Source organism: Heterocephalus glaber, unplaced genomic scaffold (assembly GCF_053883595.1).
Source record: "Heterocephalus glaber isolate CG9 unplaced genomic scaffold, H.glaber_assembly_v1.0 deba00000901, whole genome shotgun sequence".
In the NCBI taxonomy this organism is placed as follows: domain Eukaryota; kingdom Metazoa; phylum Chordata; class Mammalia; order Rodentia; family Bathyergidae; genus Heterocephalus; species Heterocephalus glaber.
Window position 1 is genome coordinate 11991709 of NW_028258171.1, and position 22897 is coordinate 12014605.

Consider the following 22897-nt stretch of genomic DNA (forward strand, 5'->3'; position numbering starts at 1 on the left):
TACCCTTGGTGCTCAGATCCTGGTTTCTAAATGCTGTTTCCACTAAGAAGAGCCAAGGCACCCTGGAGACAAGACTGACTTCAGTTCTGGAGCAGGGAAAGCACGAGATGAGCCTAGAAACTCTGCTGTGCCAGAAAGGAAGGAAATGCTCGAAAAAGAATTCCAGCATTTCAAACAAAAGGACACAGGAGCATCCACAGCTCCTGTGAATTTCTGTCCTCTCCAAAAGTTCTGAGACAGTTTAAGTATGAAAATAATAATGATAAATCATATCTCACTGAATAAAATAAGACTTCATAAGTTCAAACTGATTAAATTCAACATGTACTCATGAATTATATGTTGAACTGAAAAAATGAGGTGAAGACTAGAAAGAACACTATTGTGAAAATAAAATTTAAATATGGACTTTGGATTAAAAAACCAGAATTACATCAGTGATAAATTTCCTGATCTTTGTAACTGTTTTATAGTTATGTAAATATGTTTTTGTTTTTTTTGCAGTGCTGGGGATTAAACTCAGGCTTTATGCATTGCAGGCAAGTGCTCCTCCACTGAGCTACATTCCCGGGCATTTTAGTTTTCAGTTTGAGACAGGATTTTGCTAAATTACCCAGGCTTATCTCCAAGTTGCCTCTTATCTCGGCCTTGAAAGCAGTGGAGATCACAGGCATGTGCCACAGTGCCCAGCCCAAGTGATAACTTTTTTTTGGTACTGAGACTGAACCCAGGGCCTTCACCATGAGCTACAACTTTGGCCTGTTTTTAAATTTTGAGACAGGGTCTTGCTGAGTTGCTAAATTGCCCAGGCTATGCTCAAACTTGTGATCCTGCTGCCCCAGCCTCCCAGAGTGCTGGGATTACAGACCTAGGGATGATTCTTGATACTAGGAAATAAGATACTGAAGTAGAAGAGCATGAGTTCTCCACCTTATTCATGAAAAAAATGCACATAAACCTAGAAAATGGTAAAACAAATAGAGCAAAATAAAAATAACCGATGATAGTATATGAGTTTCTTGCACTTTTGTTCTGTAAATTTGAATATACCAAATAAAAAGTTCCAAACAAAAAAATATTTCCTTACGGTTAAAATTTTTACTTTCCAACAGTGGCATTTAAAGCAGATCATTTTATAATCCGTTTTCACTACTGTGTTGAAGCAGAAACAAACATTGTTGCACTACCCTACTGCCTACCTCTGTTTGCTAATTGCCAATCAGGTAGGTTCTTTCTTGCAACAAGGTAAATATTAAGAATATTTATGTCACAAATGATTACCACGAAAGCCAGAGGTGTGAGGCTTATTTTCCAAGTCATACATTAATGACAAAGAGGGAATTCAAACCCAGATTGATTTTGAATTTTTGCCTCTACTAATTATGCTTCCTCACTTTAAAAATCTTAAATCTAAATCTTAGTATTCTGACATCATCTCAGATTTATAGCAAAACTGTAATAGTATAAAGAATTCCTGAATACCCTTAACACAGATTCCAAGAATGCCAAGCATTCACTACTGCTTGATCCTTCTCTCTCCCCTACACATTGTTTTCTGAATTGTTTGAGATAAGTCAAGAGCATGAAGTCCCTTTCATTCCTAAAAATTTCAATGTACATTTATTTTTTAAATCTTATATAACCACAGACCATTAACTAAAACAGTATTATTTCCCCTATAAATTGTCTCAGTAATGTCCTTTTATTGTAAAATAAAATTCCAAATTAAGGATGCAATCAGTTGTGATGTCTCTTTAGCCTTCTTTACTCAGAACAATTCTTATATACTCTTAAATTTTACTACATTTAAACCAAAACCCTATACTATTTAGTCCCTAAGGTCCTATTTTTAAAATAAACCACCTCAGTTTACTGATTATAGATCTTTTCCCATAATAAATACTTTAATGGAGATGCGTATAATATTCAGAAATTTTACCTTTTGTATCAGGATGTATCCAAGAAGTTGCACAATTAATTTTCAAAGGGCAACCATCAAAAACTTTTGAAAAACATGCTCCCATCTTAAAAAGAAATGTAGACTTATTATAAAATGTCACTTTTATTTGCATGTCTGTGGTTTCATCTCAAAACTAAATACATATTAAACATAATTTAACGTCTTTTGTTAAGAAAATCTCATATTTTCTCTCTTAGTACTCTGCTCTTTTACAGCAAGAGTATAAAATTTACCAAAGATCTATATATGTACATGATATAGCCTAAGTATTTAAGTTATTACTTTAGGGCTAACAATTATTAATGTGAGACAATGCTTGCTTTTATTAAGTCACATTTATTAAGCACTAACTTCAGTGTAATGGCAGAACACACATAATAAGGCAAAAAGACTGATAATTTCTATTGTATATTAAACTTTTACTGAATCAAAAAGTGAAATTTATGAAGTATCTCATTTACCTGGCTGGTTGAACCATCTCTGAGATAGAGTCCTCAGAGATAGGTCCATAGAACAAGTGTTAGATAAATTTCCCATTTCACTGTACCCAGTCACTGTGAAAATGGCTTCAAGGGTACAAAGAAGAGGACAATCTACACTTAACATCATCACATTAAAATTATATTGGCCTTTTTAGGCTAAACTGAGAACCCGATGGCCAGTATTTATAAAAAAATGAAATACTCTCTAAATTCTAATCAATTCACTCAAATTAGAATACATGATTTGATCCATGCTACATCCAAATGTTTCTAATACTTTCATATGTTATAATATCCTTCCATTTAAAGGTTCAATATACTTGATAACAAATGTAATTCTGCTCTTTTTTTTTTGGTATGGGGGATCGAACTTGGGTCCTTGTGCTTGCGAGACAGGCGGCAGAACCACTGAGCTAAATCCCCGGCCCTGAAATTCTGCTCTAAAAAAGAGATAAAAAATGGCAAAGAGATTACAGAAAAATATTCCTTACCAGGACTTTTGGGGTAGGTGGAAGGCCATTGATGGCTGGTTTCTGTAAAAAACAAAACAAAACAAAACAAACAAACAAAAACACTATAAGACACTTCCTAAGTCTCAAAAAAAGTTGCCATTTAGAAATTCAGTTATCCAATTTTTTTTTTAAATTTAAGAGATAGGGTCTTGCTATGTAGCCCAGGGTGGCCCCAAACTCCGGGGGTCACGTGATACTGCTGCCTCAGCCTCTGGAGTTGCAGGGACAACAGGCACACACCACCATACCCAGCTCCAATTATTCAAATTCTTTTTTTTTTTTTGGTACTGGGGCTCAAACTCAGGTCCTTGCATTTTTGCAGCAGGCAGCGAAACCACTGAGCTAAATCCCCGGCCCATCAATTATTCAAATTCTTAAAAACACCATTCCCCTTCATGATATTAAATATAGTATTAGTTGCAACTGATTGCTAAATGCCTGTTGTACCTACAGGGAAGTCTCGCTTGTCCTTTTTTCGTGGCAACTGTGGTGCTTGTGCTGATCCTTCTGTATTTTCACTAATTAGTTTGGAGATACCATAGCCATTTCCTAAAGAGAATCATGGTTCAAAGTTGAATGAGCACACAAATAAGCACATATTTGGAAAAATACCACCACCACCTTTCTTCTCTTGGGTGATCCTTTATGGGGGAGTATTTTCTACTGTCAGATGAATTCATTTCTCTTTGTGCCTTTCTCTAGATTATGTAGAGGCTGCACTGCATCTTCAGCAGTGCTCTTAATCTATGAAGACAATAGACAGTTTTCTACATTTCGAGGAAAAATGGAATCCAACCTACTGACATTGATGTTCAAAGGCCTTTCATAATTGAACTCAATCTGCATTTTCGGTCCTATTTTCCCTTTAAATATCGCACTTATACTATTTTCTACTGTACTTCAAACACAACGCACATTTTTTCCTGCCTTGGTGCATCTACACACCGTTTCTTATTCTCCAAGAATACCTTGTCACCAATGGCTCCACCTACTGAAGGCTCACAGAACCTTTTATTGCCCTGCAACAGCCCCTTCCTCTCTATTCCTACTTCACTTAGAAATTTCATTTTTTCTACTACATAGTTATTATTTTAGGAGACACCCATACAAGCTGTCTTATCTAATGTTATGAGCATACAGATATAACTTCTGCAGTAGCCCCTAAATTCTCGTAAGGCAAGAACACAATTCACCTTATTAATAATTAATAAGGGTTCCAATTAGGGTTAACATGTACTTAATCTATTTATAGTTCCTCCATGGGGAATTAAAGAACCTTCACAAAGCTTAAAATGTAATAGGATTGGCTACAGAAAAAAGGCTTTCTTTTCCCTTTTCAGTGATTTACCCAGATCACAGTATCTAGCTGTATGCACTCCACGGCTGGTGACACTGCTAGCCATACCCATAGAGGAAGTCTCAGCTACAAGACCACAACTTGGGCTGCTCTGTCTTCTCAGAATCTGGGGAGCTCTGTTATCTGAATCAGGGCAACGTTTCACTGTTGATGATTTTTCTTCATCTGGGAAGCTGTCTTCAGAGTAACTGTTTATCTTTGGCTAGTGATAAAAAGATAAGAAAGTAGTTTAAAAAGTCTAAATGAAAACTACTAAGAGTTATCATTAAATATCACAGGCTTTGGGAGGTCAGGGAGGCACCCTTTTTCTTTCTTCTATATAGTTAAATTTACTGCACAAAGTAAAAAAGTAAGCAAGAGTAGACTTGCTGTCCCAACCCAACTATGAACTTTTGATTCTTTAATCAGCTCTAATCCAAAACTGGTAACAATTCTACAACTAATACATTATGCAAGCAGTCCACAAAATATTTAATAACTAAAAACAATCAAGGAGAATGATTTAATGAAGTACAATTCTGCTGAAATGTCAAATTGTAGTAATAAACGAGGTGACGTGATGTTTCCCTCTGTGCACTCAAGTATTTTCTCAAATGAGCAATAACCTATTTTCTTTTTCTAGTAGCTATTAAAATATTCTATGTCTCCTGAAATATTATTATATATTTTATATCTTCACAGTCTCTCTTGCAGAAAATTTTATCCATCTGGAATATATTTAAGAAAACTTTGAACAAAATTATTTTTTAGAATGTAATTATTTAGATAAGGATTTACTGTTCAAAATCCTTAAATAGCTTACCTTAGGAGGTAGGGGAGGTGGTACTGCACGTTTTGAGGTTGATCTAATACAAAGAAAAAAAATGCAGTTTAGTTGGTGATAAATGACCACTACATAAAACAAAGACACTATTTAAATATGCATTAAAATCTGTTCAGAGAAAAAGACATATATTATGATATAGAATATAAAGCCTTTGGGAAGACCTAAGACCTCATATTGTTAAGTTGTATTAGTTTACAGTTGTACTTGATGTATTTATATACAATGGAGTACTATTCTGCTATAAAGACAAATTGGAGTCGTTTGAAGGAAAATAGATGGACCTTGAGAACATAATGTTAAGCGAAAGAAATCAGGCACACAGCTTAAATATCACATGGTTTTTCTTACATGAGAAACATAAAATTTGAATAAATTAAAGAGCAAACTAAAAGACAGATAATAGGAAACATCTTTTGCAAAAGGGAGTGGGACCAAGAAATGGAGGGAAGAGGAAAAAAACGGGAAGGGAAGGGGATGTAATATGTTATGTACATGTACCAACTTGCCACAATGAATGTAATGATTATGTACTGGAAAATGTACTAATAAAAATTAGAAAACTTTATAGTTATGCTTGATTTAACTTGTAATAAAAACTAAAACTTACCAGTAAAAAGTAAATTCACCTAAGGTGAACTGACCTAAGGGTGCAGGTCAGTGGTAGAGAAAACACTTAGTATGTGCAATGCTCTGAGTTTAATCACCAACACCAAATAAAACGTAAAAATAAAAACAATTTAAAAATCCATAATTCTGGTCAAAGCCTGTGCATTATTATTGGTGTGTTACCCATTATGTTCAAAAACTTTACCTATAAAAAAGCATTTTGCTATGTAATTTTTAATTTACTTCAGAAAACAACAGTACAATTATTTTTCTAAAGTTTATTTGTTGAATAAATGAAATTAGCTTTATTATAAATGTAAAGTAATACTACTTAATCCTGCAAAAACAGCACAAAATATGATTATCTTAACTGCTTTTGTACCTTTTAAGACAGAAATTTGACCATAAGCTTCATTTTTATTTAAATCAAAGACCACTGATTTATTATGACTTATTCTCTAATAATTGTTTTCTTTTTTTATGTGCGTCTAAATTCTCATTGATGCTTTTCTGTATTGTATAAATAGCACAACAACTGTCTTTAAGGAATGTTGTAAAAAATCATTGTGTTGCCTCAGAATATATGTAATATGTAATTAAACTTAAAATGTACTTTGAATTCAAAAATTTTAAATTCTGAAACTTATAGACTCAAGTGGCTATATGATCAAACCCTTTGTTACTCAAAGTATGTCAGATCAGTAACAATGGCATCACTGAGAACCATTGTTCTTTAGACCTACTGAATCAGAATCTGCATTTTAACAAGACCTCCAGCTGGTCAACAGGCAGATAAAAGTCTGAGAAGCACTGATCTAGCCCACTGCTCATACATACTTATACACAGTTAACTGCTATCAGATGAGAAGCGTTCAGGATTCTTAGATTCCAGTCTCAAAGACTATATTCTACAGCAGTGGTCTGCAACCTTTTTCTGTAGAGGGCCAAACAGTAAATACTATAGGTTTTGCAATGCATACAGTAGGTGCAACTCTGCTTATGTAGTGTGAAACCAGCTGTAGACAGTATGTAAATTCATGGATATAACTGTGTTCCAATAAGCCTTGATGACAATGAAATCTGAATTTCATGCAATTTTCACATGTAACAAAATGAATTCTTCATTTGACTTTTTCAACCATCAAAAAATATACTCTTAGTGTATTGGCCCAACAGGCTACTGCCTGTCAGTTCCACATCTACAGGCACAGTGTGAGGACTCAGGAATCTGTATTTCTTAAGAGCTCTCTAGGTGATTGCTTTGTACAGACAGGTGAACAGCCCACAGTTCCTGGCCTAGCTGTTGAGGGAAGAAGACAGGCCCAGGGTATGGAGTAACTCCACTGGGGTCATGGGCCTGGGGCTTTCTGATTCCCACTGTGGTCTTTCTTCCTTCATGACAGCCCACGGTTCACTTTTCAATACAGTATTATTGTACACAATATATTCTGATTAAAACGAAAAACAAAAACTTTAATAATCAAAGTAGGATGCCTTTTGGTAATGAAAGTCAGAAGCTTTCCACTGACAGCTTTTTTAAGAAAAAGAGATTTTTACAACAAATTATTCCCTCCCTACTACTGTTTTATATAACCAAGTAAAATAGTTTATTAATTAGAAAAAAACAACTTACTTGCCAGTATTTGCACCATCAACAAAAGGATTCCACCGTAATAAAAAGTTTGAATCTGATGATATTCCCTGTGAAGATTAAAAATACAGTTTCAAAAACTTTCAGATATTAACTATCTTAATATTAATAAATGTTAATATTATACTATTAATATAAACATATAAACATTAACATTATTTACAGGTACCAACCACAGAAAAACTTCAGTGTCATGAGTGTTGTCATGGCATTAGAGATAATTTTTAAATATCCAGCTAGATTTGCTTTTCCATTTGACATATTTAAGCCAATGGCTCATCATCAGTTGACATGAATTTTAGAAGTTCCACAAACACAATAAACATAGCTTCAAATGCATTAAGCCCTCTTACCTAATATGCTGGTATATTCTGAAGCAAAACTAACTTTCAATTATTTGTATCACTACTCCATTAACATGGATAACTAATAACATTTATTAAGTTATCTTTTTTTTTTTTGTACTGGGGATCAAACTCAGGACCTTGTGCTTGCGAGGCAGGCGGTGGCACCACTGAGCTAAATCCCTGGCTATCATTTATTTGTTACTAAACTATGCTACCTCTTTTTCCTATTAGCAAAGAAACTGAGAATTATATAGAAACATATACAGAAAGAAAAACAATTTCTGAACGTTAAGAATGAAGAGATCCATTAACAGAAGACCTTTACTCTAAAAACTATACTTTTAGTGGGGATTTAGCTCAGTGGTGCCACTGCCTGCCTTGCAAGTGCAAGGTCCCGAGTTCAATCCCTGGTACCAAAAACCAAAAAAAAACCCTATTACTTTTATTAATTAAAGTAGATATTAAGGTAACATCTAGGCTAACTCTAAGAATATTCTGCTTTACTTATTCTATCCTTTTAGATAAGGAAAAGGTTAACTAAGCAGTTATCTCAAATTAACTCAAAATAGGAGCAAGGAGTGGTGGTGCACATCTGTAATCCCAGTACTTGGGGAAGCTAAAACAGGAGGGTCACAAGTTTGAGCCCAGCCTGGGCAATTTTGTCAGTTAGGGAGATCTTGTTTCAAAAATACAATAATAAAAAGAGGAAAGGTTGTAGCTTAGTGCAAAGGCACTGGGTTTGGGTTCACTCCCTAGTACCACCAAAAAAGACCAGTGGATAAAATATATGTATTTTTTGCTTCCTTTCCTTTTTTTTGGTTGTGGTAGGATTGAACTCAGGGTCTCACACAAGCTAAGCAAATATTACCACTGAGCAATATCCCTAGCCCCACAAATGAGATACTTTTAAAAAATAGTAAGACAATGAAAGAATGTATTTACTGCAAACCTAACAGAATCAGTAAGAAAAAGACCCTTAGAGCTTAAAGCTGAGCATTCCCTTCAATGTTTAATAAATTCACCTAAATTCTTTGAAAGACTCTGAAGAGTCAAAATGAATGGTGAAATAATGTATTATACTGCACCCTCCTCAGAGTTCACCTGTCAACTTTTTCAAACCACAGTGTGAGAAATACATTATTAAAATTAATGCTAAAGGGTATATTACTTGTTTCTTAGAGTGTAACTGTTACGGTTTGTGACTAGATGTCCCCTCAAAGCCTCATAGTCTTAGATGGGGCTTTTTTGAGGAGGCTGAATCTAGAGTGTGTGACTGATTCAGGGTGCAATGCTAGGGCCAAGGGCACTAGGATTAAGGGTGTGAGGGCTACCTGCCCAAAGCAGTCTGGGGAAGATAAAAGGGGCAGAAAGACTGTTGAGTTTCACTGCCTGCTTTTGCTGTCTTCTGCTTGCCATGTGCCCCGCTGCCTTGGAGCCAGCCAACTAGGGACTGAAACCTCTACAGGCTGTGAGCTAAATAAACCTTTCCCCGCTAAATACCTTCAGGTATTTTGTCTCAGCAACGACAGAAAAGTAACTAAGACAGTAACCAGCTCTATTTCTAAAATTTAATGTGCAAATATTTTAAAGTCACAGTTCTTACCATTTCATCCCGAGCTTCTGTTTCTTTTCTTAGAGGAGGTTCAAATTGTAATTTGTCAACTGCAAAATATGTAATAGATATATACAAACTGAGTGTCATCGAGGCTTGTCTCAGAAATGTAATGAGAAGTTTGTGTGTTTGTTTGGGGGAGGGAGGAAGAGAAAAGGAACAGAAGGAAAATGATTTTACTTTTTTACTATAAAAGTATCCCCTTTTTAAAGGCTTACCAAAAGAAATCAACAATTTAGGGCATTCCTAACATATCTGCTTAATTCGTAATTGAAATCAGGAAATTAGAAAGTACTTTTTGTTTAAAAGAAAATTTAAAAAAATTCACCAGAAGCAGCTAAGGAAGAATTTAAGGATTTTCTCTATGCTGCAGATTTTGTTCTGAGACCAATTTAAGCTACAGCTTTGTGGCAGAGAAGAATCAAGAAAATTACCTATTGATTAACAAATAATTTGTCAAATTAAATGTTACAACAGTGTTCAGGAATCTAGTATTATATTGATGATTTAAAGATTTAAAAAATTCCTAGCCTGGTACGGTAGTGTACGCCTGTAATCTCAGCTTTTTGGGAGGCTGAGGCAGGAGGATTGCAAGGTCAAGGCCAGCCAGTATAGAAAAAATAATACCTAAAGAAAATGAATTTCATAATTTAAAGATAAACTAAAATATCAACTGCATCCTAATTTACCAGGGTTAGTTACTGAAAATGAGATTTCATTTAAATAGGATATTTAAAATGTTTTGTTTTATGTAAGAAAAGGTATCCCTAAAATAATTCCTTATGACTAGTCTAAAATTATTATAGTCAAGTCTTACAACACAGACTGTTGGAATCTCCTATTTTTGTTTTGTGTGTCAGACTAGACAGCCATTTTTTAAAAAAAGAAAATCCCTCTAGTGCCTTTGGTGTCTTTGGTCTAGGACAAAGGTGGGGAGGCCTTCTATCATATATTCTCCATAATCTCTAAAAGATGATCCAGTGCTAGCCATGATGAAATAAATGGAATTAGACCTACCCTTATGCTGTAAACCACTTAGGGTTCAACACTGTACTACACTAAGATATCATTTAAAAAGCAGCCATTTTGAATAAAAACTTTGAATAAAAATTAATAGAAACAGACCCAGAGATGATGGAGAGGTCGAAATCAGCAGATATTAAAAATATGTTCAAGGAAACAAGCGTACACAAGTGAGCAGACAATCTGTAGAGAAGTAGCCTGAAATTTAGATTTGAAAAATATCTGAAATAAAACCCACTGGATGAGCCTAACAGCAGCCTGAAGGCCATAAAGGAAAAGATTGATGACCATGTCATCAGGGCAACAGAAGTGAAACTGAAGTGCAGAGAATAACAACATCAAAACCTGTCTCTGCTGACTTGAGGAGCAGAAAGGGAGAACAAAGCCCCAGTGGCTTGTGACACAAGTGAATTAACAGTAACTTGAGTCCCAGAATCAGAGGGGACTGGGCAGGAAGCTTGAAGAAACAGCAGCCAAATATTTTCCAAATTTGATGAAAAGTATCAACCCATTGAAAAGAAGGGTAATGAACCACAGAAAAAAACCAACACAAAGAAAATTACATTTGAATACACCATAGTCAAACTACTAAAAAACAAAATAAAAATCACAAAAGTTTCTACTGCAGGACTGTCCATGTGTATGTGTTATGTGTTTAAAGCTTGCTCCGTCTGCCTTCTTGCAGACTCTGGAGGCTGCTGGGAACAGGGCTTCTAAAGGCAGCTGTGTGGTGCAGTACAAGGCCACTTCTGCCAGCTGTAAGCAGGGTCTCTGGAAACAGGGCGCTCACAGCTCTTACTCTAACTGAAGGTGTCTGTGGCCCAAGTTGAAACTGAATCCTGCTCAGACCAACGACAGGCATAATTATGTGTGCAAAGCAAAACACACCACAGTAAATTCCTGGTGGCAAACTGAACAAAACAAGGGTAATCTGGGGAAGGTAACTCATGCCCATGGAAATGGGCACAGCTGCTGCCGAGCTCTGAAGCAGCCTTTCTGCTAAGGCCATTGATTGGACACAGAACCTATGAGACACTGCCCCTTAAAGATTTAAACTAATAAAAAATAAAAATAAATAATAAAAAAGTGTATTTGTTAAAAAAAAGAAATATGAATTGATGTCATGAATTGGGCTGTAATCTGCAGCTTAAATTCATGTATTTTTCAAAAACAGTTTTTCAGGCAGTAAAAGTTTTGATATGGTAACCATGTTCTATTTTTAGGGTGGATAAAGCTTGTCAAAAAGCCTCAACTTTAAGAATGGCAAAGTCAAAACAACTGCTTGAGTTAGTGCTTCCTTACCTGGGAAGTCTGTCCTCCAAGAGGCAGAAGCACCCACTTTCCCAGAAGTGTTATTAAGGAGATTTGCAAGACAATACATTTTACTAAAACCTCATTACCTTTACCACCCTCAGTCATCAGGTAAAGATAAAAAAGACAGAGTTTTTAAACTTAAATTGGGTAAACTTTGCAAAATTCTCAGACTTCCTCAGCCCAAGGTTTTGTTTTTTTCACTCTGCCTGAATAACAGAGATCATTATCCCTGGTGCCCATTAACTCTCAATGAACCAAAGCCCAAGCATCCAATACATGTAAGAATACTGTTCTCCACTCCCACTTCCCTAGTTATAGCACACACAGTTTCATGTCAAATAGGTCCATGAAATTTTCCTCTGACACAACCGATTTAAATTTCAGAAAGTCTTCTGACCTGTTCTCTGACCAACCTCCATGAACAGAATCTTGCCAGCTTCTGTTAATAACACAACAGCAGAGCAAGATGTTGATCCTTAGAGACACTTATTTTAAATGACCAGAAGACTGTTCCAACAGGACACCTTGAACCAGAAAAGTCAGGGAATCCTTTAGAGCCAAATAAGTACAAAAAGAAGACCGCTTTCACCCAAGTCTACTAGACCAGGCCAATGACTACATGAAGTACATGTGCCCCAGAACCATGGGACAAGATGACTGGAGCCACTGATTCTCATACATGAATCTGTATATTTGGCTATGTACCTTCTTTTCTTAGCAACATTTCCTCTCCCTCTGATAATCAAAGTATTGTAGTAGTGACAGACACTTGCTATCTTTTAATTATGATACTTGTACAGCCCATCTTTCTTTCTTTTTTCTGGTACTGGGGATCAAACTCAGGACCTTGAGCTTGTGAGGCTAGCCACTGAGCTAAATTCCTGGCCCAGCCCATATTTCTTAATATTGCTGTTTTTACCTAGTCAGTTCTCTGTATAATAAAAACACTTGGCTGAAACTTATTCTTGAGTCAGCTAAAACCAAACAAACCCATGGTTGGGCCTATACTCATTTTCCTGTGGATACCTCCCATTTTTGGTGCCAATTCATTATAACCAGTTGATTTCCTAGGTAAATGGATTCAATCATGGGCTGACTTTTTAAATGACAAAATTCAAAAAATTATGTAATATGGTTAATACATTTACAAGCTTGTATATCTGCATCAGACCAAGAAAGTAAAGAATTCTTACTTTCTATTCTTTCGGCTGAGAGGACAGACAAAATCCCAAATGCAAAGTTAATAAGAAACAGTGTTTCTTCCAAGGATATTCTGTATATGTAAAGTTTCATATAATGACCCCTCTCTGAATTATACTGCTTTCTTACTGAGAAACCTCATTCTTTGAAATCACAGACTCTCACAAACTTTCCTGTGTACAATCATATTCATTACAATGAATCATTCTATTCTTGCCTGGAAGATCGAAGTCATGGACAAACAGGAGCCGACTCAATTTCTAACACAAATGTTGAGCTACAAATAAAGGCTTTTCTGAACACAACATTTCTAGGTCTACTCTTAAGCACAGACCTGATGTTTACCCTTTTATACACATTAAATTTCACCTAAACTCCACTTTTCTCAAAATCCTATATATATATATCTTGTGTTTTCTTGTCATAAAATGGTCTACGGCTCCTATGTATGTGTCCTCTTTCACTGCAAAGAGTCAGTAAGTCTAATTTTGTTGGACTGTACATTTGTCTCAGTGGTCTTAGATTGGTTGGGCCAGGTTCATAGCATTATTTATGTCCACTAAATACATATAGTAAGAATGCTTATGACAGTCATAATAGCTCCAAACTAGAAACAAACCTGTCAACAGAAGAATAGATAAACTATGGTATGATAACACAATGGAATACTACACTATGGTGAAAACATCGAACTATTGCTATACATGACATGAATGACTCTCATAGACATAATGTTGAACAAAAGAAGCCAGGAACAAAAGAGTGACATTTATGATTTTGTCTGTCTGAAGATCAAGACTGGGTAAAAAGCAACCTCTGATGACAGCACTTAGTACAGTGACTAGTCTGGGCAAAGGACGGCGGAGGAGTAGAGCATAGGAGGGTACTGGCTGTGGAGCACGAGAACCTTCTGAGATTTGCATCGTGTTCCCTACTTTGAGCCAGGTGGTAGCCATATGAATGTATGCATACTTTAAAATACAGTGTTATTTAAGACTTGAACATTTTACTGTATATGTTACCAGCCCAATTTAAAAAACTGAAGCAAGCTGGGCCCATGCCTGTAATCCCAGCACTCAGGAGGCTGAGGCAGGGAAATCGTGAGAGTTTGAGGTCAGCCTGAACTACATAGGGAGACCTTGTTTAAAAAAACAAACAAACCTGAAACAAAAGAAATAGAACAGAACCAACCAGACGTGTATAAAATCCATTAAGCAACAGCAAAGCTGCAAAACACTCCTGATAGAGACAAATTTAAAGACAGATAAATTATCAGTAAAATGATCTTAAACTCTATTGCTTTCTTTTTGGGGGGGGGTGGTTTGTGGTATCAGGGATCGAACTCAGGACCTTGTGCTTGTGAGGCAGGTGCAGCACCACTGAGCTAAATCCCCGGCCCAACTCTACTGCTTTCTATCTGGTACCTGAAGCACACAGTGTTATTCTGTGAGGATGTTAGCATTCTAAGCACTCATAAAAGAATGAAATCTTGAACTTTTCCCTTAAAAATCTTATTTTGGTTAAGGGTAAATATTATAATGATGTCAATTATCCCAAAGTTAAAATATAAATGAGATATGAAGAAAAATATTAAGACTATTTTCAACTAGGTAAGTTAATTCTTAACTTAAATTTATATGGGGAAATAAGCCAAATATCATAATAATAAAACAAGGTACATGTATATATACACAGGGAAGTGAGATAGAAGAATAGTTCTAATAGATTTTAACAGATATAATAATAAAATATATGTCACTGGCACATGAATACACATATTAATGCAACAGAACAGAATTTCCAGGAAAAGTCCTAAGCATGTAAGAGAATTAGTATTAAAATAAAGATAGCATACTGAAATTCCCGAGTACAAAGATTAAAATATTTAATAATAGTACTGAGACAAATTGGAAGTCATCTATACAGAAACTGAGGTTGAACTGATACTTTATATCTCTACCAAATACTTTATAATAAAGGTTTAAATATTTTTGAAAAAGAAAATACAGGGGTTGGGGATTTAGCTCAGTGGTTCTGCCGCCTGCCTTGTAAGCGCAAGGTACCGAGTTCGATCCCTGGTACCGAAAAAAAAAAAAGAAAAAAGAAAAAAGAAAACACAATAAGAAACCCTAAGAAAATTCTTTTGTAACCTTGGAATCAAAAGGCCTGGCTAAATATGACATAAAACTCAAAGACTATTAAATAAAAAATGAATTCAATTAATGGTATACACCTGTATATAATAAGGAATATAAACTTTGTCACTTTTCTACCTGGTATCTGAAGCCCATGGAGTTCAACTGAGATTGTGTAAGACAACAACATAAGATAACAGCAACCGGGGCACTAACAAAGACACTAAATCTTGAATTACTGGCTTAATTATGAAACGTCCTGGTTCAAACAAGTGATATTAGAAGGATATTCTAATGCTTAGCTTTCTAAATCTATGTCTGAAGAGACAGAAATACTTAGATTCAAAGAAATGCAGACTTAAAGCACCCATCTGCAATACTTTTAATTAGCCCAAATATGTAATGAATTATCTTCTATGATGGTTTATGGTTCTTGTATTGTTAGTCAAATATCACATTTTACTGTAAATTATTTTAACTCTCTTAAAACAAGTATGCATTTAAGTCAATAAACACATACCTAAAACTTCTTTCCAACTTGTTATTTTAACAAATGGCTGATACAAAATGTTATGTCAATCATTAATTTATTAAATTAAAAAAATCAATCTTCCTTTTTATGCTAATTGTTTTTACGCTAATCTGACTAAAAAAACTGAAACCAAACCAAATGCTCAACAATAGGGAACTACCTATTATATATCAATTAATAAAACATTATGCAACTATTAAACATAATGATTACAAAAGCTATGCTAATATATGGAAAATATTTCTATATTGAATAAAATTGTATGGATAGTATTAGTTCAACTGCATAAAAATATATGTACATGGAAAGTGTGAAGGAAATTTGGCAAAAAAAACTATGGCTTGGCTTGGGATGCTATGATTATGTGCAGTGTTAATTTTCTATTTTGTTTCCTTTTTGTAAATTTCCTGCAATGGACACTATTATCTTTATAATAGCAAATGATTAAAAACTATAATCTATGGAAATTGCAATAAAGTCAGAAAAGCCACCCATGTATATTTTAGAGGTATTCTGATATGTTAAAGTATGAAGCTTCAATTAGTCAGATTTTATTATTCCATAAAAAGAAAAATACACAGTTCATCCCTCCATATCTGCCAATGGAAAATGTATACCAAACACATACAGTTTATTTCGGAAGCTGTCCGCTCAGCTCTGGCATTCCTGTTTGTTGATCTGATGGTGTGACGAATGACCGCATGGGGCTATAAACACAAGCATAATATACACACTTTAAAAATTTCAATGATCAAGTGAAAAGGTCAAACTTTACTTTAGGTAATTGCTTACTGACAAATATGATTATCTACTAATAAAATTATAGGAAAAATATTAATAGATACTTCAGAAATTTATTCTATGTTTATACTATGTAAAATGATGAAGGATTCAAAGACTGTCAGACACAAATCTTATTCTCAAACAGTTTTTTTATAAGACACACAAATATTTACAAAATTAGATAATGGTAAGTGTCATTTATTAAGATAAATGGATTACTACTGAAGCTCAGTGGAGGGGAAACTGACTTCTATACTGACCTGCAAGAGTAGGCCAGTTCTGCCTGAGAAAGCTGTAATCTCACCTAGGGCCCTCAAGTATGAGTAGGTGTTGATATGCAGCAGCGTGGGAGAAGTGTTAAGAGTACAGAAAGAATATGAACAAAGGGATGAAAAGAAAGAAAAGGAAACTGTGGAGCATTTTGCAAGGAGTAGGGGCTGGTTGTTACCTCGTGGCAGTGAAGATTACGTGAAAAGATGACAAAGCTGAAAAGACAGACTGGAGGTGAGCCAATCGTGAAAGACCCTGAATGTCAGGCAAGGGCTCTCAACTTTGGAGATTTTTACAGCAAAGGACCAAGATCAGCATCTGCTAAGTGTCTAAGAGAATATGGAGGAGAACAACACTGGATACAGGAGATTAAGATACTGTAAGCAGAATAAGAAGTTTATCACTTTCACCTTCTTGTAGAAGCTCCTGCTCCTTTGAAGCTATGCCTTTGGCTCAACCCCATCTACCGAATTTCTGATGACTTGTTCTCATTCACTGATGGCTCTAAAAGTGGCTTGTATTTTTTTCTGTACTTGAAAATCCACCATCAAAAGCTGATGTGGGTCCATAGTTCTGGATTTAAGAGCTTTTAACATACTGCACTCTTAACTTCTTTTTTTATTCCCTCACATAAAACACAACCAACTAATGAAAACATCCCTCTCCAACTCATTCTCTCGATACTGATCTATGCTACTCATCCCTTCACAACTGAATTTCATAAATAACTTACTGTATTTATCTCTCAAGCCCCTCCAATCTAGCTTCCCCTGCATTATTTGCAAATTACCCTTGTTAAAGGGATCATACACTACACACTACCACCTAAGCACAAAGACTTCTTGAACTTCTAGGAAATACTCTTATTGAAACCCTCCTTCTTATAATGTCCCTTATCAATCTCCTTTGCCAATTTGACCCCCCCCCCCGCCCCAACCAGGGATCAAACTCAGGACCTTGTGCTTCCTTTCGAGGGAAGTGTGGCACCACTGAGCTAAATCCCCAGCCCTTCAACTTGATTCTTAAAATTTGGGAGAAACTTGAGTTCTGTCCTCGGCTTTCTTCTTTTGTCACTCTACCATGGTTTCTTTGGTGCCTACATTTATGAGTACAACTACACCTGGATCCTGTAACTCTCACATCTATATTTGTAGTACAGACTTTTCTCCCCAAGCTACAACAACCTTTCTAGCTCCTTACTAGACTTCGCCTGAAAATCTTATGCAACATCTTGTTCAGTATGAAACTGATCTCATCTTTCTTTCCATACTGATTTTACCCTAGTGTTCCCACCTCAATTAATGATTATATTCTCCTAGCTAAGTCAAAATCTGGTAGTAATTCTTTTTTCATTCTTCAATACCAGGTCTTCATCTAATCACCAACTCTCTCAAATAGTTCTTAAATTAATCTACTTCTCTTCATCGTTTACCACCCTAGTTAATACTCTTCTATCCACGATAATAACAGCTGTAGTGGCTTAAAAGGTTTTCAGTAATAGAGTCACCATTTTGAATTCAGAGATCTTTTAAAAATGCACATCTGATTATGCCACACTCTTAACCTTTAATGGCTTCCTACGCTACCACTGTTAGGCTAAAGCCTAAATATTTAAACATTCATTTTAAGATAGCCGGTATCTAGCTTTGTAACTTCATGTTATACCACTTCCTTCCTTGTTTTCTGTTCTAGCCAGAGCAACTTTTCTTCAGTTCCTCATGTATACAACTGTCTTTCTTATCACCAGCTTTCAAACATGCTATTATTTCCTCTGCTCGTAACACTTACTCTTGCTGTCTTCCTCTAATCACTCAGTTTTGCAGTTTAAGTATCACTTTAGAGTGAGCTCTTTCCTATCCCCACAATATGCCTCCATAGCTCCCTTTAGTTCTCATTCCATAGTACTTGTCACATTCGTGCATTATTTGTTGGTACTTCTGAATCTCCTTTGAGATTATACTGTAAGTTCTATGAAGGCCAGGGTGGTCAGTTTTATCTATCACTGTGGCCCCAACTATTTGATAGAAGGTTCTGCATTTCAAGGATTGAAAAAAACAGTGATATCATTAAACAGAAAAAGAAAATTCAGAACATAGGGAGAGAGTGGGAAACCTAGCAAAGTGGTATGGGGGGGGAGGGTTTGCATATTTATATAATCAGTGAGCGATTAATTGGGGAATCAAGTAATATCTGATTCTACATGCTATAAATTTTAGTATTTTTGAATCTTTAAGGGATTAAAACATTTATTAATTGCAAGTCTGAAAAATGATGGCTTAAGTGAAAAAATCTATATATGGCTAATTTAGTTAATGTTTTCAACTGAAGTTAATTTACCATTTAACAAACTATTCACTGACTACTTAATATATGACAGAATTATACTATGTACTAGGCAATGAGGATAAGATTAGTTTTTAAAAACTGTCTAATGACTATTAAGTACTTACACAGAAATGATAGTGTATTAAGAGAGTGGACTTTGGAGGTTAGTTTGCCTGGATCTAAATCCTGGTTCCATACTTATTAGTCATATGCTCCTGGCAAATTACTACTAGTCTTTGTCCCTCATTTCCTCATTTGTAAAACAAGGATATTAATAACAGCACCTACTACAAAGGACAGTTTTGAGTATTAGATGAATTAACATGGAAATTTTGGGGCCTAATACTAGATACATGAGTATCAAATGAATGTTAGTAGTTAATATGATACTTACAAAGTATAATTTAACTTATGAACAAGAAATAGAAAATTCTTTTTAATAAAAAATTAACATAAGATTTAGTTGTATATTTTTGTCAAAATTGAAGGTAGAGATATAGATGAAAATAAAAGCATAAAGATAAATGAAGAGACTGGTTTAAAGAAATAAAAATGAATCATAAAAGGAGAAGAAACACAAGGAGAGAATAAGACACTGCTAAAAAAATACAATTGTGTTAGACATAAGAATAAGAATAAAGAGGTACCCGCCAATGTTTAGGAAGGTCCACATTCTTCATATACAAGTTGTGCTATATATGATATATTCAAAATAACTCTACCATATTTTCAGAGAAGGAAAGCATGGATATATAATAGTCTTATATGTACTTATTTAAGAAATAATACTTTTGAAGAAGTATTGGAAAGGATATTTTCTAATGAGAATTTTAACTTAATTCTTTAAAATCATTTGTGTTGATAAACAGAGAAAAAAATGGTTAACTGAATTTCTAAGGAGATTTTTTTGTGAAAATAATATGCATATGTCCTATGACTAAACTTTTTCTTAGTCCAAAGTAATTGTCTGAACCTTTATTTCCTAGAAAACAGCTGTCCTTTACACATGCCCTACGGGAAGATAAGACCGTCACTGAAGAAGCTGAGATCCAGGGAGAAGGGAAAGCAGCTCTGGACTCCCCAGGTGTGAATGTAGGGAAGGAGGGAGGGCAAATCTGCTTTTAACCTCAGCTATCTCTCTCTTAAAAAGTCCAGGCAAACCAAACTAGGAAAATAAAAAGACAACATGTTAACTAGTTCGAGCTAGGATTAAGTATCAATAGGTCATGTCATGAATATTACACCACATTAAAACTGTATCTACTGGTAATTTTATACAGAATAAATGTAGTTTATGGTGTTAGCATTTGTAGTTACTTATCTTAACTAAAATGAAATATCTGTTTTCAAATATTAGTGTGCAAATACTCCCTTACCTCAAAATCATCATCATCTCCTTCGATGTAATGTGCATGGTTGTCAGGATTGTTCACTTTGTCTAACAGTTCAACTGCTAGGGCCCTAGAGAGACCTGGCTGTCCAACAAAAGTATGCTAAGTAAAAAATGAAACAAAATAAAATTTCATGAATATGCCTTTACATTTATTGCTTAAAGAAAATGTTATTTGTACTTTTTCTTTCAGTAACAAGGAAAGACATGCAAGGAAGTCTACTAGTCCAAATAAACTGAAAATGTATTAGTAAAAATACTAATTAGTAAATCCATAATAGTAATTATATAATAAAATCTTTTTGTGGATAAGTTTAAAAAGTGAATAGTTGCTTATCTGATCTATATTAGGTTATAAGTTGTGACTTCACCTACACCAATGACATTCATTATTCAGGACATTAGTGATATGCAAATGATATTATAATCACAATCAGAAAAAAAGCATGCTATTCTACATTTGTATATAATTCAGTTAAACTGTTAACTTTTAAGTTCTAAGCACTGATTTTTTTCTCATACAAAAGTTTTTACACATATAAACATACAAAGCACATTACAAATTTATGTAAGCAGCTAAGAAAAACAATTTTAGATGACTAACATTTTTAAGAGTTTCTTTAAGGCAGAGATCAGCAAACTTCAGCTCAGGGGCCAGATGTGGTGCACTACCTCTTTTCTGCACATAAAGTTTTACTGGGTATTAAAACTAGACACATGCCATATATACTGTGCATGGCTGCATTGGTACAATGGTAGGGCAGAATTCAGTAGTTGTGACAGAGACTGCATAGGCAAAAAGTCCGAAATATTTACTATTTGGCCCCTACATAAAATTTGCTGACCCACTGCTATAAGAGATTATTAACATTTTTATATTAAAAATCTAAATATTTTTATTGCAGTGATCCCTAATTATTGCATAACTATAGGAAATCCCTCTACAATTCCAATGACTTACAGTCAGAAGTCTTTCAGCAGTAGGTCTTTTTTTTGGGTTTTTAGTTAGTGCTATTTTGACAAAATTATGGAATGTTGATGACCTTAAAATAAAAGAGACATGTACAAAAATATTTCACTAATGTTAGCGTTTTGATATTACTAAATAAAATTAACTTAGGAGAGCTAGAACGTCTGAAACATATGATTTTTTTCCTTAGGCCTCTTAGGTCTCTATGAGCCAAAAAAAACTAAACCGAAAACACAGTATATTCTTTGGAAATATCCGGGTCAGTTTCACCTTTTAAATAAAATGCAATTAGGTAAAAGAACAGTGATATGCAACCTCAAAAAGTTACACTAAAACTTAAAGAATGGGTAGCTGTACCATGTATAGTTTATAATCTTTTCTAGGTACTATTACACTTAGATGTCAAAATGTCCTATTCTTATTGCACTACTAAGAATTTGAGCTTGAAAAATAGAAAGTAATATAAGAGATTTTTTGAATCCTAAAGAGGCCACTGCATTTACTGGGGCAAAGGACAAAGAAAAGGGAAGTGATTTTAGCAACCAGAAGGATTTTCCTCTACCTGCATGGGTGAAGTGAGTAATGGGAGAAGATATAAATTAAAAGGATCATGTTTTAATTATTAACACGTTCACAACAGCGCAGCAAATTGTATGTCGTGCACCAGGCAGCTCTGATTGAATTCAGTTGTTCTGCTGGCTTGAACCACCAGTGGTACATGTGTGACTGTCGTATAGGGCGCTTACACCACTTCTCTGGCAGTCTTTGATTACAATAATGCAAAGAAAGGGACTGATCTAGCAAACCAGATGTCATCATATTACAGTTCCTTAAGGAAAACATTAAAATGGTATAAAAAAATTGTAATATAGCTAATTTGCAGTATGGCAGTTGTAAATGCCTATTATATACCAGCAATGGGGTACTTGTAAGATTTTTATGTTAAAATTCAGGGAATTAGGGCTGGGGATTTAGCTCAGTGGTTTCGCCGCTTGCTGCGCAAGCGCAAGGACCGGAGTTCAATCTCCAGTACCAAAAAAATCCCAAAAAACCCAAAATTTAGGGAATTATTGATAAATTATTCATGAATATAAATTTCTTTTAATGAAATAAATTTGTTGTAATAATTTTTAAATTGATATGAACAGAATTATATTTGGGCAGTAATTATTCAAATTCAAGCAACTAGATTCAGTCAATTTATAGGCTTTTTATTAATTGTATTAGTAAGAAGACCAATAAAAGTGATTAGATCCATTTGTACCACCAATGGTACAAGGCACCTGATGGGACAGCCATGCATATACCACCGGCGGTGGTTTAAGCCAGTAGGAACATGTTAATGATAAAGAGGGATTATTGTCATCATTGCCAAGATTCCTCTGTGGGAGATACTGGACCAGAACCGAAGAAACTAAATAACCGTGATCATTAGCAATGGTAACAACATAGCAGTTCCCAGCAGAGAAATGTAATCATTGCACAGCAGTTGGTGGCTTGTCACAAGAGATACTATGGAGTCAGACAGTATCAGAGACTGGGAAAGATTCTCTAGTGGTAATGAATGCTCTGGAGTATGACTACTGAGTTTAGTGTTGATAC

At 34.9% G+C, this 22897-nt stretch overlaps 1 protein-coding gene across 2 annotated transcripts in view; it reads right to left on the reverse strand.

The window, feature by feature from the left end:
- Map4k5 (mitogen-activated protein kinase kinase kinase kinase 5) overlaps window positions 1–22897 on the reverse strand; it is a 96891-nt gene that overhangs the window by 22234 nt on the left and 51760 nt on the right. The window contains exons 12-21 of one of the 2 annotated variants that reach the window (XM_087208085.1): window positions 21287–21368; window positions 20312–20428; window positions 16186–16264; window positions 9345–9403; window positions 7377–7444; window positions 5114–5156; window positions 4360–4513; window positions 3406–3503; window positions 2934–2975; window positions 1940–2024 (exon numbers count right to left, since the gene is read on the reverse strand). In XM_087208085.1, coding sequence (XP_087064211.1) covers window positions 1940–2024; window positions 2934–2975; window positions 3406–3503; window positions 4360–4513; window positions 5114–5156; window positions 7377–7444; window positions 9345–9403; window positions 16186–16264; window positions 20312–20428; window positions 21287–21368 — 827 coding nt within the window. Of the gene's footprint in view, window positions 1–1939; window positions 2025–2933; window positions 2976–3405; window positions 3504–4302; window positions 4514–5113; window positions 5157–7376; window positions 7445–9344; window positions 9404–16185; window positions 16265–20311; window positions 20429–21286; window positions 21369–22897 lie in introns of both variants that reach the window. The other variant, XM_087208084.1, reaches the window with a different exon arrangement.